The sequence below is a fragment of the Heptranchias perlo genome, chromosome 14 (assembly GCF_035084215.1).
Source record: "Heptranchias perlo isolate sHepPer1 chromosome 14, sHepPer1.hap1, whole genome shotgun sequence".
NCBI classification, from domain to species: domain Eukaryota; kingdom Metazoa; phylum Chordata; class Chondrichthyes; order Hexanchiformes; family Hexanchidae; genus Heptranchias; species Heptranchias perlo.
Genome location: NC_090338.1, coordinates 61,241,140 through 61,257,938, shown reverse-complemented (window position 1 = coordinate 61,257,938; position 16,799 = coordinate 61,241,140). Strand labels below are relative to the sequence as shown.

At 50.5% G+C, this 16,799-nt stretch overlaps 1 protein-coding gene across 2 annotated transcripts in view; it reads right to left on the bottom strand.

The window, feature by feature from the left end:
• LOC137332172 (spondin-2-like) overlaps window positions 1-16,799 on the bottom strand; it is a 34,689-nt gene that overhangs the window by 12,250 nt on the left and 5,640 nt on the right. For both annotated transcript variants that reach the window (XM_067995878.1, XM_067995877.1), the window contains exons 4-5: window positions 12,479-12,702; window positions 11,410-11,601 (exon numbers count right to left, since the gene is read on the bottom strand). In XM_067995878.1, coding sequence (XP_067851979.1) covers window positions 11,410-11,601; window positions 12,479-12,702 — 416 coding nt within the window. The remainder of the gene's footprint in view (window positions 1-11,409; window positions 11,602-12,478; window positions 12,703-16,799) is intronic.

Below are 16,799 nucleotides of genomic sequence, written 5' to 3'. Positions count from 1 at the left end.
TGGTGTATGAGATGGTTGCGGAGTGTGCGAGAGGTACGGCGGCAGAGTCTCTCAGCGTAATCCGAGTTGTATGTGGACTTGAGTGGGTTCGTGATCTGGAGTCCTTTCGGGATCTTGTCTGCTTTCTTGCAGCTCTGTAAAAACTTGATGTCTGTGTCTAAATGCGCGATCTTCTTGGATATCCTTTCCACTGTGAGCCGGCAGTTTGTGGTGTCGATGGTAGTCATGATGTGGAGATGCCGGTGATGGACTGGGGTTGACAATTGTAAACAATTTTACAACACCAAGTTATAGTCCAGCAATTTTATTTTAAATTCACAAGCTTTCGGAGATTTTCTCCTTCCTCAGGTAAATGTTTCAAGATCTCCTTGAAGCCTACGCATTTATACATATTGAATAATACATGGTGTTTACAGAATGCCCCTGCAACTGCCCGTTGCCAAGGCAATCACCGTGTTCAGACAGAGAGGTGTCATCTGCAGAACCCCCGAATACACATTCAACAAAAAAACAAACAGGGAAAAAAAACAGAGAAAAAAAAAAACACAGAGAGAGGCAGAAACATCCGGAAGGCAGAGAGAGCCAGCAAATGACCCATTATATTAAAAACAGATAACATTTGTTCGCTGGTGGGGTAACGTGTAGCGTGACATGAACCCAAGATCCCGGTTGAGGCCGTCCTCATGGGTGCGGAACTTGGCTATCAATTTCTGCTCGACGATTTTGCGTTGTCGTGTGTCTCGAAGGCCGCCTTGGAGTACGCTTACCCGAAGGTCGGTGGATGAATGTCCATGACTGCTGAAGTGTTCCCCGACTGGGAGGGAACCCTCCCAGTCGGGGAACACTTCAGCAGTCATGGACATTCATCCACCGACCTTCGGGTAAGCGTACTCCAAGGCGGCCTTCGAGACACACGACAACGCAAAATCGTCGAGCAGAAATTGATAGCCAAGTTCCGCACCCATGAGGACGGCCTCAACCGGGATCTTGGGTTCATGTCACGCTACACGTTACCCCACCAGCGAACAAATGTTATCTGTTTTTAATATAATGGGTCATTTGCTGGCTCTCTCTGCCTTCCGGATGTTTCTGCCTCTCTCTGTGTTTTTTTTTTTCTCTGTTTTTTTTCCCTGTTTGTTTTTTTGTTGAATGTGTATTCGGGGGTTCTGCAGATGACACCTCTCTGTCTGAACACGGTGATTGCCTTGGCAACGGGCAGTTGCAGGGGCATTCTGTAAACACCATGTATTATTCAATATGTATAAATGCGTAGGCTTCAAGGAGATCTTGAAACATTTACCTGAGGAAGGAGAAAATCTCCGAAAGCTTGTGAATTTAAAATAAAATTGCTGGACTATAACTTGGTGTTGTAAAATTGTTTACAATTGTCAACCCCAGTCCATCACCGGCATCTCCACATCATGACTACCATCGACACCACAAACTGCCGGCTCACAGTGGAAAGGATATCCAAGAAGATCGCGCATTTAGACACAGACATCAAGTTTTTACAGAGCTGCAAGAAAGCAGACAAGATCCCGAAAGGACTCCAGATCACGAACCCACTCAAGTCCACATACAACTCGGATTACGCTGAGAGACTCTGCCGCCGTACCTCTCGCACACTCCGCAACCATCTCATACACCAACTCTACAGCAGACGCCACAACCTCGAAACCAAGATAGAGTCCATACTCTCAACCTGTACTCAGGACACAGCAGACCAGCTACGTTATACCGCCAAACAGACGAGGCAACGGAACTACGCTGCCTACATGAAAACCAAGAGCAGGAAGCTTGAGAAACTCGGCATCACCACCAGCAACGACCAAGCTTCCCCTGGTACCACGGTTGCAACCACAGGGAAGTCTATTGTCAATTTATCCGACCACACCCTTCAACCAGACGAAATCGAAGTTCTCAGCCGAGGGCTCAATTTCTGCCCCACTACCAAAATGGACCCCACTAGTCTCGCGGCGGACACAGAGGAATTCATCAGGAGAATGAGGCTCCGGGAATTCTACCACAAACCCCAAGATTTCAGCAGCGAACCCAATGAGACAATCGACGATCCGGAACAGCAGACAGAGGGATCCGCGGTACAGCAACCGAAGAGGAAAGAGTCAAACTGGACTCCTCCGGAGGGTCGCTGCCCTCAGCTGGACATGTATGCTCAAGCTGTCAGGAAATGCGTCAATGCCAGATTCATCAGCCGCACTCAGAAGACAGTCCAGAATGTCACCCGAGCACAACGCAACGCCATCAACGCTCTCAAGACCAACCGCAACATCGTCATCAAACCAGCGGACAAAGGAGGAGCCATAGTCATACAGAACAGAACAGACTATTGCAAAGAAGCATACCGACAACTGGACAACCAGGAACACTACAGACGGTTACCCGCAGATCCGACCAAAGAACACACCCACCAGCTCAACAAACTGATCAAGACCTTCGATCCAGACCTTCAAAGCATCCTACGCATTCTCATCCCACGTAATCCCCGCGTGGGAGACTTCTACTGCCTCCCAAAGATACACAAAGCCAACACACCCGGACGTCCCATCGTATCAGGCAACGGAACCCTGTGTGAGAACCTCTCTGGATACATCGAGGGCATCCTGAAACCCATCGTACAGGGAACCCCCAGCTTCTGTCGCGACACTACAGACTTCCTACAAAAACTCAGTACCCACGGACCAGTTGAACCAGGAACACTTCTCACCACGATGGACGTCTCGGCACTATACACCAGTATCCCCCACGATGACGGCATCGCTGCGACAGCATCAATACTCAACACCAACAACAGCCAATCTCCGGAAGCCATCCTACAACTCATCCGCTTCATCCTGGATCACAATGTCTTCACCTTCGATAACCAGTTCTTTACCCAAACACACGGAACAGCCATGGGGACCAAATTCGCACCCCAATACGCCAACATTTTCATGCACAAGTTCGAGCAGGACTTCTTCACTGCACAAGACCTCCAACCAACACTATACACCAGATACATCGACGACATTTTCTTTCTATGGACCCACGGCAAGGAATCACTAAAGAGACTACACGATAACATCAACAAGTTCCATCCCACCATCAAGCTCACCATGGACTACTCCTCAGAATCAGTTTCTTTCTTGGACACACGAATCTCCATCAAAGACGGGCACCTCAGCACCTCACTCTACCGCAAGCCCACGGACAACCTCACGATGCTCCACTTTTCCAGCTTCCACCCTAACCACGTCAAAGAGGCCATCCCCTATGGACAGGCCCTGCGAATACACAGGGTCTGCTCAGACGAGGAGGAACGCGATGGACACCTACAGACGCTGAAAGACGCCCTAGTAAGAACGGGATATGACGCTCGACTCATCGATCGACAGTTCCGACGGGCCACAGCAAAAAATCGCATAGACCTCCTCAGGAGACTAACACGGGACGCAACCAACAGAGTACCCTTTGTCGTCCAGTACTTCCCCGGAGCGGAGAAACTACGCCATGTTCTCCGCAGCCTTCAACATGTCATCAATGAGGACAAACACCTCGCTATGGCCATCCCCACACCTCCACTACTCGCCTTTAAACAGCCACCCAACCTCAAACAGACCATCGTTCGCAGCAAACTACCCAGCTTTCAAGAGAACAGCGTCCACGACGCCACACAACCCTGCCACGGTAACCTCTGCAAGACATGCCAGATCATCGACACAGATACCACCATCACACGAGATGACACCACCCACCAGGTGCATGGTTCATACTCCTGTGACTCGGCCAACGTTGTCTACCTCATACGTTGCAGGAAAGGATGCCCCAGAGCATGGTACATTGGCGAGACCATGCAGACGCTGCGACAACGGATGAACGGACACCGCGCAACAATCGCCAAACAGGAGGGTTCCCTCCCAGTCGGGGAACACTTCAGCAGTCATGGACATTCATCCACCGACCTTCGGGTAAGCGTACTCCAAGGCGGCCTTCGAGACACACGACAACGCAAAATCGTCGAGCAGAAATTGATAGCCAAGTTCCGCACCCATGAGGACGGCCTCAACCGGGATCTTGGGTTCATGTCACGCTACACGTTACCCCACCAGCGAACAAATGTTATCTGTTTTTAATATAATGGGTCATTTGCTGGCTCTCTCTGCCTTCCGGATGTTTCTGCCTCTCTCTGTGTTTTTTTTTCTCTGTTTTTTTTCCCTGTTTGTTTTTTTGTTGAATGTGTATTCGGGGGTTCTGCAGATGACACCTCTCTGTCTGAACACGGTGATTGCCTTGGCAACGGGCAGTTGCAGGGGCATTCTGTAAACACCATGTATTATTCAATATGTATAAATGCGTAGGCTTCAAGGAGATCTTGAAACATTTACCTGAGGAAGGAGAAAATCTCCGAAAGCTTGTGAATTTAAAATAAAATTGCTGGACTATAACTTGGTGTTGTAAAATTGTTTACAATTGTCAACCCCAGTCCATCACCGGCATCTCCACATCATGACTACCATCGACACCACAAACTGCCGGCTCACAGTGGAAAGGATATCCAAGAAGATCGCGCATTTAGACACAGACATCAAGTTTTTACAGAGCTGCAAGAAAGCAGACAAGATCCCGAAAGGACTCCAGATCACGAACCCACTCAAGTCCACATACAACTCGGATTACGCTGAGAGACTCTGCCGCCGTACCTCTCGCACACTCCGCAACCATCTCATACACCAACTCTACAGCAGACGCCACAACCTCGAAACCAAGATAGAGTCCATACTCTCAACCTGTACTCAGGACACAGCAGACCAGCTACGTTATACCGCCAAACAGACGAGGCAACGGAACTACGCTGCCTACATGAAAACCAAGAGCAGGAAGCTTGAGAAACTCGGCATCACCACCAGCAACGACCAAGCTTCCCCTGGTACCACGGTTGCAACCACAGGGAAGTCTATTGTCAATTTATCCGACCACACCCTTCAACCAGACGAAATCGAAGTTCTCAGCCGAGGGCTCAATTTCTGCCCCACTACCAAAATGGACCCCACTAGTCTCGCGGCGGACACAGAGGAATTCATCAGGAGAATGAGGCTCCGGGAATTCTACCACAAACCCCAAGATTTCAGCAGCGAACCCAATGAGACAATCGACGATCCGGAACAGCAGACAGAGGGATCCGCGGTACAGCAACCGAAGAGGAAAGAGTCAAACTGGACTCCTCCGGAGGGTCGCTGCCCTCAGCTGGACATGTATGCTCAAGCTGTCAGGAAATGCGTCAATGCCAGATTCATCAGCCGCACTCAGAAGACAGTCCAGAATGTCACCCGAGCACAACGCAACGCCATCAACGCTCTCAAGACCAACCGCAACATCGTCATCAAACCAGCGGACAAAGGAGGAGCCATAGTCATACAGAACAGAACAGACTATTGCAAAGAAGCATACCGACAACTGGACAACCAGGAACACTACAGACGGTTACCCGCAGATCCGACCAAAGAACACACCCACCAGCTCAACAAACTGATCAAGACCTTCGATCCAGACCTTCAAAGCATCCTACGCATTCTCATCCCACGTAATCCCCGCGTGGGAGACTTCTACTGCCTCCCAAAGATACACAAAGCCAACACACCCGGACGTCCCATCGTATCAGGCAACGGAACCCTGTGTGAGAACCTCTCTGGATACATCGAGGGCATCCTGAAACCCATCGTACAGGGAACCCCCAGCTTCTGTCGCGACACTACAGACTTCCTACAAAAACTCAGTACCCACGGACCAGTTGAACCAGGAACACTTCTCACCACGATGGACGTCTCGGCACTATACACCAGTATCCCCCACGATGACGGCATCGCTGCGACAGCATCAATACTCAACACCAACAACAGCCAATCTCCGGAAGCCATCCTACAACTCATCCGCTTCATCCTGGATCACAATGTCTTCACCTTCGATAACCAGTTCTTTACCCAAACACACGGAACAGCCATGGGGACCAAATTCGCACCCCAATACGCCAACATTTTCATGCACAAGTTCGAGCAGGACTTCTTCACTGCACAAGACCTCCAACCAACACTATACACCAGATACATCGACGACATTTTCTTTCTATGGACCCACGGCAAGGAATCACTAAAGAGACTACACGATAACATCAACAAGTTCCATCCCACCATCAAGCTCACCATGGACTACTCCTCAGAATCAGTTTCTTTCTTGGACACACGAATCTCCATCAAAGACGGGCACCTCAGCACCTCACTCTACCGCAAGCCCACGGACAACCTCACGATGCTCCACTTTTCCAGCTTCCACCCTAACCACGTCAAAGAGGCCATCCCCTATGGACAGGCCCTGCGAATACACAGGGTCTGCTCAGACGAGGAGGAACGCGATGGACACCTACAGACGCTGAAAGACGCCCTAGTAAGAACGGGATATGACGCTCGACTCATCGATCGACAGTTCCGACGGGCCACAGCAAAAAATCGCATAGACCTCCTCAGGAGACTAACACGGGACGCAACCAACAGAGTACCCTTTGTCGTCCAGTACTTCCCCGGAGCGGAGAAACTACGCCATGTTCTCCGCAGCCTTCAACATGTCATCAATGAGGACAAACACCTCGCTATGGCCATCCCCACACCTCCACTACTCGCCTTTAAACAGCCACCCAACCTCAAACAGACCATCGTTCGCAGCAAACTACCCAGCTTTCAAGAGAACAGCGTCCACGACGCCACACAACCCTGCCACGGTAACCTCTGCAAGACATGCCAGATCATCGACACAGATACCACCATCACACGAGATGACACCACCCACCAGGTGCATGGTTCATACTCCTGTGACTCGGCCAACGTTGTCTACCTCATACGTTGCAGGAAAGGATGCCCCAGAGCATGGTACATTGGCGAGACCATGCAGACGCTGCGACAACGGATGAACGGACACCGCGCAACAATCGCCAAACAGGAGGGTTCCCTCCCAGTCGGGGAACACTTCAGCAGTCATGGACATTCATCCACCGACCTTCAGGTAAGCGTACTCCAAGGCGGCCTTCGAGACACACGACAACGCAAAATCGTCGAGCAGAAATTGATAGCCAAGTTCCGCACCCATGAGGACGGCCTCAACCGGGATCTTGGGTTCATGTCACGCTACACGTTACCCCACCAGCGAACAAATGTTATCTGTTTTTAATATAATGGGTCATTTGCTGGCTCTCTCTGCCTTCCGGATGTTTCTGCCTCTCTCTGTGTTTTTTTTTTTCTCTGTTTTTTTTCCCTGTTTGTTTTTTTGTTGAATGTGTATTCGGGGGTTCTGCAGATGACACCTCTCTGTCTGAACACGGTGATTGCCTTGGCAACGGGCAGTTGCAGGGGCATTCTGTAAACACCATGTATTATTCAATATGTATAAATGCGTAGGCTTCAAGGAGATCTTGAAACATTTACCTGAGGAAGGAGAAAATCTCCGAAAGCTTGTGAATTTAAAATAAAATTGCTGGACTATAACTTGGTGTTGTAAAATTGTTTACAATAGAATTTTACAGCACAGAAGGAGGTCACTTGGCCCACCATGCCTGTACCAGCGCTCTGATACGGTAATCCACTTAATCCCATTCCCCTGCCCTTTCCCCATACCCTTTGAAGTTTCTCTTTTTCAAATATTTATCCGCTTCTCTTTTAAAAGCTATTATAGATTCTGTTTCCATCGCTGTTTCTGACCTAAGGGTTTTTGAATCTATTTTTTGGCTCTCCCAGGAGATTACATGGCTGCCGGTGGGTGGGCAACATTGGAGGATCATGATGCCAGGGTTTGCAACCAGGTCCTCGTAATGTACAGAGGTTTCAGTGGCACCAAGCTTCTGGATATGTGTTTAAACTTTATCTAAGTATTCCTGTGCTGGGAACGATTGTTGTTTAATTGATATTTTTTCTCCTTTTCTTTTAACCAAAATGTTGACTCCAGTGGAGAGTGATGGGAGTAGTCACATGATACAGCTCACAATAGCTGAGAGTAATCTCTTAATAAAATGGAATCACAGAGGCCACCAGCCACATAGAGTGTGTTTCTCTGTAGAAATTGCGAAGCAGCTAACCCTTTTCTACCACATAATCCCATTGCGCAATCGAATGACCGAATAAAGGGGTCATTTTCAGGTTGGCAGGCTGTAACTAGTGGGGTGCCGCAAGGGTCAGTGCTTGGGCCTCAGCTATTTACAGTCTATATTAATGACTTAGATGAAGGGACCAAGTGCAATGTATCCAAGTTTGCTGATGTTACAAAGCTAGGTGGGAAATTGAGCTGCGCGGAGGACACAACGGACTCAATTTTCAAAGTGAAAAACAGGTGGGTTGGTGGCGGTGCAGCATTGAAAATTGCCACCATTTCAGACCCGCCCCCCACCCACCTCCAACCTGCCCATTTCTGGTTTTCATCGAGGCAGGCGACCAACCCGCTCCCAGGAGGCAGGTCGGGCCTTAAAAACCTTCAAGGAGGATTCGGGCCTCCATTTTTCTGGACTTCCCAATTTCAACCCCGGGGAGCCGGGATTCCCGGGCCTTCTGTTTTACGCCTCGTGAAAGGAGGCGAAAAGGCCCGAGACTAACAGGTAGGTCCCTAGAAAGACACAGCTTGCGGGCCCAGAGGAGCAGGAGTCCTTCCCCCAGGCCCAACAAGCCTACCTGAACCGACCTCCCAACTATCGCGGACACCCAACCCCCGATCGCGGATACCCAACCCCCAATAACAGACCCCCGACCCCCGATCGCGGACCCCCGATCCCCGATTCTCCCCCCACTCTGATCCTCCCACCCCTGACCCCCCGAGCCTCCTCCCCCACTCTGATCCTCTGGCCCCCGACCCCTGATCCTCCCCCTCAACGATCGCGGACCCCCGTGATGACCCCTGAACCTGACACCACCCCCCCCCCCCGTGACTGACCCCCGATCCCATCCCCATGATTCACGACCACCATGCCAACCTATGCCCATCCATGCCCCTGTGCCCACCCACGCCCCCGTGCCCCCCCCATCTATACAAACAAAGAATTACCTGCAGACTTACCTGAACACATTCTCTCCCTGGCTGGTCTCCCATCCGACTGAGTCCAGCCTGTCAATCAGCCGGTCAGTTGGACAGGAAACCGACAAAAAAAAAAGACATCCTTACGTCAAAATCGTAAGGACATCCGGAAAACCCGTAGTAATGGGTTTCCCGACCTCATTTTGACCCTCCTACCCCCTTCCCGTCTCGGTTTTAAAATTGAGCCCAATGTGTCTGCAAAGGGATATAGACAGCTTAAGTGAATGGGCAGACGTGGTCTACATGGACTTCAGCAAAGCCTTTGACAAGGTACCACATGGTAGGTTGTTACATAAGGTTAAATCTCATGGGATCCAAGGTGAGGTAGCCAATTGGATACAAAATTGGCTTGACGACAGAAGACAGAGGGTGGTTGTAGAGGGTTGTTTTTCAAACTGGATGCCTGTGTCCAGCGGTGTGCCTCAGGGATCGGTGCTGGGTCCGCTGTTATTTGTTATTTATATTAATGATTTGGATGAGAATTTAGGAGGCATGGTTAGTAAGTTTGCAGATGACACCAAGATTGGTGGCATTGTGGACAGTGAAGAAGGTTATCTAGGATTGCAACGGGATCTTGATCAATTGGGCCAGTGGGCCGATGAATGGCAGATGGAGTTTAATTTAGATAAATGTGAGGTGATGCATTTTGGTAGATCGAATCGGGCCGGGACCTACTCCGTTAATGGTAGGGCGTTGGGGAGAGTTATAGAACAAAGAGATCTAGGAGTACAGGTTCATAGCTCCTTGAAAGTGGAGTCACAGGTGGATAGGGTGGTGAAGAAGGCATTCGGCATGCTTGGTTTCATTGGTCAGAACATTGAATGCAGGAGTTGGGATGTCTTGTTGAAGTTGTACAGGGCATTGGTGAGGCCACACTTGGAGTACTGTGTACAGTTCTGGTCAACCTATTATAGAAAGGATATTATTAAACTAGAAAGAGTGCAGAAAAGATTTACTAGGATGCTACCGGGACTTGATGGTTTTACTTACAGGGAGAGGTTAGACAGACTGGGACTTTTTTCCCTGGAGAGTAGGAGGTTAAGGGGTGATCTTATAGAAGTCTATAAGATAATGAGGGGCATAGATAAGGTAGATAGTCAAAATCTTTTCCCAAAGGTAGGGGAGTCTATAACGAGGGGCATAGATTTAAGGTGAGAGGGGAGAGATACAAAAGGGTCCAGAGGGGCAATTTTTTCACTCAAAGGGTGGTGAGTGTCTGGAACGAGCTGCCAGAGGCAGTAATAGAGGCGGGTACAATTTTGTCTTTTAAAAAGCATTTGGACAGTTACATGCGTAAGATGGGTATAGAGGGATACGGGCCAAGTGCAGGAAATTGGGACTAGCTTAGTGGAATAAACTGGGCGACATGGACATGTTGGGCCGAAGGGCCTGTTTCCATGTTGTAACTTCTATGATTCTATGATTCTATGGAGTATAATGTGGGGAAATGTGAGGTTATTCACTTTGGTAGGAAGAATAGAAAAACAGAATATTTTTTAAATGGGGAGAAACTATTAAACGTTGGTGTTCAGAAGGATTTGGGTGTCCTTGTACACGAAATACAGAAAGTTAACATGCAGGTACAGTAAGCAATTAGGAAAGCAAATGGTATGTTGGCCTTTATTGCAAGGGGGTTGGAGTACAAGAGTAAGGAAGTCTTGCTGCAGTTGTACAGGGCTTCGGGTGAGACCACAACTGGAGTACTGTGTACACTTTTGGTCTCCTTACCTAGGGAAGGATATACTTGCCTTAGAGGCGGTGCAACGATGGTTCACTAGATTGATTCGTGGGATGAGACAGTTGTCCTATGAGGAGAGATTGGGTAGAATGGGCCTCTACTCTCTGGAGTTTAGAAGAATGAGAGATGATCTCATTGAAACATATAAGATTCTGAGAGGGCTTGACAGGGTAGATGCTGAGAGGCTGTTTCCCGAGGCTGGAGAGTCTAGAACTAGGGGGCATAGTCTCAGGATAAGGGGTCGGCCACCTAGGACTGAGATAAGGAGAAATTTCTTCACTCAGAGGGTAGTGAATCTTTGGAATTCTCTACCCCAGAGGGCTGTGGATGCTCGGTCATTGAATATATTCAAGACTGAGATCGATAGGTTTTTGGACTCCAAGGGAATCAAGGGAGATGGGGATCAGGCAGGAAAGTGGAGTTGAGGTCGAAGATCAGCCATAATGTTATTGAATAGCGGAGCAGGTTCGAGGGGCCGTATGGCCTACTCTTGTTCCTATTTCTTATGTGCTCCATCCGCTTTGCACCCCAAATCTAATTACAAACTTGCAGTCAAAAGTTGCATTAATTACCTTTGTTATTGTGTCCTGTGGGACTGTTGCAAAATTGGGTGAGGAGAAAGTGAAGCCGCTGTCTGTCCCAGCATCATAAGGATAAAGGTCAAGTGTCAGTTCCTCCTTCCAATGATTCCCCTCACACAGAATAATGCTGTCGCTGCCAACAAACCAGTCAGGACTGGGGACTATCCGTACCACAAAGGACAGCTGTAGAATAACCAACAGGTAAGCCACAAAGTGAGAGGATACAGCTCCCCGTACGACCAATCATTAGCACATCACCTCAGAATAGGTCTCTGCCCTTAACCCTCAATTTCTTTTATTTGATTCCCATAAAATGCCCCAAAAGAACGAGGGAAATTACACATTCAAATTGTATTTGGAGAGATTACTCGGTGTGTTGCAACGTTCTTTGTGGTTTGGGGTCTACATTGCTCATGGATAAATGTCAGACCTAAAGCTAACCATCATTTGCTGAGACAGGGTTATGGGAATCAACACAAATTTTGGACTTGAGGTGATCAGAATGAGATCATTTTGCCTTAATTTACAAAAACTGAATTTGGCCCAATTCAAGTATCAGCTTGAGATTTGGACAGCCTGTGGGCTACGTACCCACAAACCCTGGCAACCCGGCCCACAGTGCTCAAGCAACTCAGTCCTATTTGTGTCTGGTTTGTCCTGTTTGAGTTTTTGTGAACCCGGAGGTTTGGAAAGGGCTGTTTTTCTTAGGGCTGTTGCCTCGTTGGTGGATAGATCCTAAATCACCAAGATCTGTTAGTATCAGCAGCTTGAGATATCTGCACATTAATGGAACATTGATTAAATCTCATGTGTAGTTCCTAAGCTCCACACTGTGTACCTGAAGGGCCCACAAATACAAATAGATGGGCAAATCTGCACTGGGCTGTGTCCCCACCCCACCTCATTAGTACCTCAGTACAATTTCTCCAAGTGTTTCTGTGCTTCCACCATCCACAGGCTCAAATTAGTGAGCCAACTGTCCATGCTGTAGCTGCCAATGGCTGTACCCTCTTCTTATGCCACCTTATACACAAAAAACATTGCTTGACAAATTCCTTACCAGTGGGTGTGTTGGGTAGACTCTCAGTTTAATTGATCTCCGTCCTATCCCACTTGGAATGGCTGATGCCTTGAAGAAGCCAGAGATGCTGTGCATCTTGTTTTTTGCTTTCTCTGTCTCCTGTGTCAATGTAGTATTAGTGCCTCTCTCTGCGTATTCCCGTACTCCTGGGCTAGCCAGGGAATCCAACTGCCATAGCTGGTACTTGTCATTGTGGGTGACAGCTGCTTTGGAAAATTAAGCTATTAACACAGCTTAAAACATTAATTAAATCATTGAGTGAGCTCCCGGATGGGTCAGCTGATTAAGACAGTGAGCAGCTAAACCACTCAGATCAGAAAAGTCCCAGGGGTCGATGCCCGGTTCAAGCTGAGTTATCTGGTCGCAGCTACTGTGACAGTTGTCTTGTTAGATATTGTCTTCCCTTCCGCATTCATTGCTCTGCCACACCACGCCATTAGGCATGAGGATAGGTGACATGCTAATGGCCCAGTTGCCACCTCACCCTCCTCCCCACCCCACTCCACTCCTCCCCACCCCACCACAACCCACCCCACTCCACTCCTCCCCACCCCACCTGGCACTTATCTGGCGCGAATGTTACTTGCCACTTATCAGCCCAAGCCTGGATGTTGTCCAGGTCTTGCTGCATGCGGGCTCGGACTGCTTCATTATTTGAGGGGTTGCGAATGGAACTGAACACTGTGCAGTCATCAGCGAACATCCCCATTTCTGACCTTATGATGGAGGTAAGGTCATTGATGAAGCAGCTGAAGATAGTTGGGCCTAGGACACTGCCCTGAGGAACTCCTGCAGCAATGTCCTGGGGCTGAGATGATTGGCCTCCAACAACCACTACCATCTTCCTTTGTGCTAAGTATGACTCCAGCCACTGGAGAGTTTTCCCCCTGATTCCCATTGACTTCAATTTTACTAGGGCTCCTTGGTGCCACACTTGGTCAAATGCTGCCTTGATGTCAAGGGCAGTCACTCTCACCTCACCTCTGGAATTCAGCTCTTTTGTCCATGTTTGGACCAAGGCTGTAATGAGGTCTGGAGCCGAGTGGTCCTGGCGGAACCCAAACTGAGCATTGGTGAGCAGGTTATTAGTGAGTAAGTGCCGCTTGATAGCACTGTTGACGACACCTTCCATCACTTTGCTGATGATTGAGAGTAGACTGATGGGGCGGTAATTGGCCGGATTGGATTTGTCCTGCTTTTTGTGGACAGGACCTACCTGGGCAATTTTCCACATTGTCGGGTAGATGCCAGTGTTGTAGCTGTACTGGAACAGCTTGGCTAGAGGCGCAGCTAGTTCTGGAGCACAAGTCTTCAGCACTACAGCTGGGATGGTGTCAGGGCCCATAGCCTTTGCTGTATCCAGTGCACTCAGCCGTTTCTTGATATCACGTGGAGTGAATCGAATTGGCCGAAGACTGGCTTCCGTGGTGGTGGGGATATCGGGAGGAGGCCGAGATGGATCATCCACTCGGCACTTCTGGCTGAAGATGGTTGCAAACGCTTCAGCCTTGTCTTTTGCACTCACGTGCTGGACTCTGCCATCATTGAGGATGGGGATGTTTACAGAGCCTCCTCATCCCGTTAGTTGTTTAATTGTCCTCCACCATTCACGACTGGATGTGGCAGGACTGCAAAGCTTTGATCTGATCCATTGGTTGTGGAATCGCTTAGCTCTGTCTATAGCATGTTGCTTCCGCTGTTTAGCATGCATGTAGTCCTGAGTTGTAGCTTCACCAGGTTGGCACCTCATTTTTAGGTACGCCTGGTGCTGCTCCTGGCATGCTCTTCTGCACTCCTCATTGAACCAGGGTTGATCCCCTGGCTTGTTGGTAATGGTAGAGTGAGGAATATGCCAGGCCATGAGGTTACAGATTGTGCTGGAATACAATTCTGCTGCTGCTGATGGCCCACAGCGCCTCATGGATGCCCAGTTTTGAGCTGCCAGATCTGTTCTGAATCTATCCCATTTAGCACGGTGGTAGTGCCACACAACACGTTGGATGGTGTCCTCAGTGCGAAGACGGGACTTCATCTCCACGAGGACTGTGCGGTGGTCACTCCTACCAATACTGTCATGGACAGATGCATTTGCGACAGGTAGATTGTAGATTACTCCACCCCACCACACCCTCCTCCTCCCTACTCCACCCCACCACACCCTCCTCCTCCCTACCCCACCCCACTCCTCCCCACCCCACCCCACCCCACCCCTCCCCACCCCACTCCTCTCCACCCCATCTTCCTCTTCCGAATCCCAACCTCTCCTCTCCACCCCACCCCTACCCCACACTCCTCCCCCCCATACTCCTCCACCACACCCCACCCCTCTCCTCCCCACCCTACCCTCCTCCTTCCCACCCCACTCAACTCTTCCCCACCCTCCTCCTCCCCACCCCACTCAACTCTTCCCCACCCTCCTCCTCCCCACCCCACTCCACCCCACCCCACCATCCTCCACCCCACCCCACCCCATTCCTGCCAACCCTACCCTCCTCCACCCCACTCCACCCCTCTCCTCCCCACCCTACCCTCCTCCACCCCACCCCACCCCACTCCTGCCAACCCCACTCTCCTCCACCCCACCCCACCTCTCTCCTCCCCACCCTACCCTCCTACACCCCACCCTACCCCTCTCCTCCCTACCCCACCTCCCTTCCCCCGGCCTCTGGCACAAGCTGTTCCAAGGCCAGGTCTTGTGTTGGGTAAAGGGGAGAGGAAACAGTAGCACAAGCCTGCAGCTGGGCTCCTGACCAATCGACCTCTTTGCCTTCTGACTATTGCTGGAGAGCAGCAGCCAGAGGCCCCGAGGCCTGAAGATGAGCTATGGAAGGAAGCAGAGGACCGCACCTGCACCCAGAGGTATTTTTCTAGTTGCTCCCAGGAATCCCTCAGTCCATGGAGGGTCCAGGCGTGCCTGCTACCTTTGTGGTTTGCGTCTGCGTTTCATTGCCCAATGAACAGACACAGCGTAAATTGAGGCAGAAGGGTCAGGAACATCCTTTGCTCCACTCCTCCCTCACTTCAATACTATTGCTGGGCCTGCACTATTGCAGGCGCAGTTCCGGTTACACCCAGTCAGAGTTCTTCAGGGCCGCAGAGCAAAAACGGAGACCTGGTGTAACTCATCCTCACCCTCAACATCTTTTCCACTTTGCTGGCCCTGGGAACTGAATGATCCCCAGGCGTAACAAAGAGAAACTTGCCGCTCCTGTGTCCTACCATTCAGGGTCTGAAATTCCTGTCTGCACAACTTCTGATGAAAAAAGTAACATTCAGCTATTTACTCACCTCCACTTTATGCCAAATTTAGCAAAGACAAAAGAATTTCAGCCACACTGTGGTACAATCTACCAATGTGTTGTACCATCACACCACCCTCTCCCAATTAACACCACTTAAATAATGGCTCATGTCATCGAGAGTAAACCAACACCATCGTGGGCCAAGTAACCCAGCACCAGTGAGAGACATGGGCCAGGTAACCCAGGACCAGTGGGAGCCATGGGCCAAGTAACGCAGGACCAGTGGGAGACATGGGCCAGGTAACTCAGGACCAGTGGGAGCCGTGGGCCAGGTAACCCAGGACCAGTGGGAGCCATGGGCCAAGTAACTCAGGACCAGTGGGAGCCGTGGGCCAGGTAGCCCAGGACCAGTGGGAGACATGGGCCAGGTAACCCAGGACCAGTGGGAGCCATGGGCCAAGTAGCCCAGAACCAGTGGGAGCCATGGGCCAGGTAGCCCAGGACCAGTGGGAGCCATGGGCCAAGTAGCCCAGAACCAGTGGGAGCCATGGGCCAGGTAGCCCAGGACCAGTGGGAGCCATGGGCCAGGTAACCCAGGACCAGTGGGAGCCATGGGCCAGGTAACCCAGGACCAGTGGGAGCCGTGGGCCAGGTAACCCAGGACCAGTGGGAGCCATGGGCCAAGTAACTCAGGACCAGTGGGAGCCGTGGGCCAGGTATCCCAGGACCAGTGGGAGACATGGGCCAGGTAACCCAGGACCAGTGGGAGCCATGGGCCAAGTAGCCCAGAACCAGTGGGAGCCATGGGCCAGGTAGCCCAGGACCAGTGGGAGCCATGGGCCAAGTAGCCCAGAACCAGTGGGAGCCATGGGCCAGGTAGCCCAGGACCAGTGGGAGCCATGGGCCAGGTAACCCAGGACCAGTGGGAGCCATGGGCCAGGTAACCCAGGACCAGTGGGAGCCGTGGGCCAGGTAGCCCAGGACCAGTGAAGATACGAGTAAGTTGTGTCAGCTGGATCATGGGTGTTTTATTTACTGTATTGCCCTGTGTCCATTCT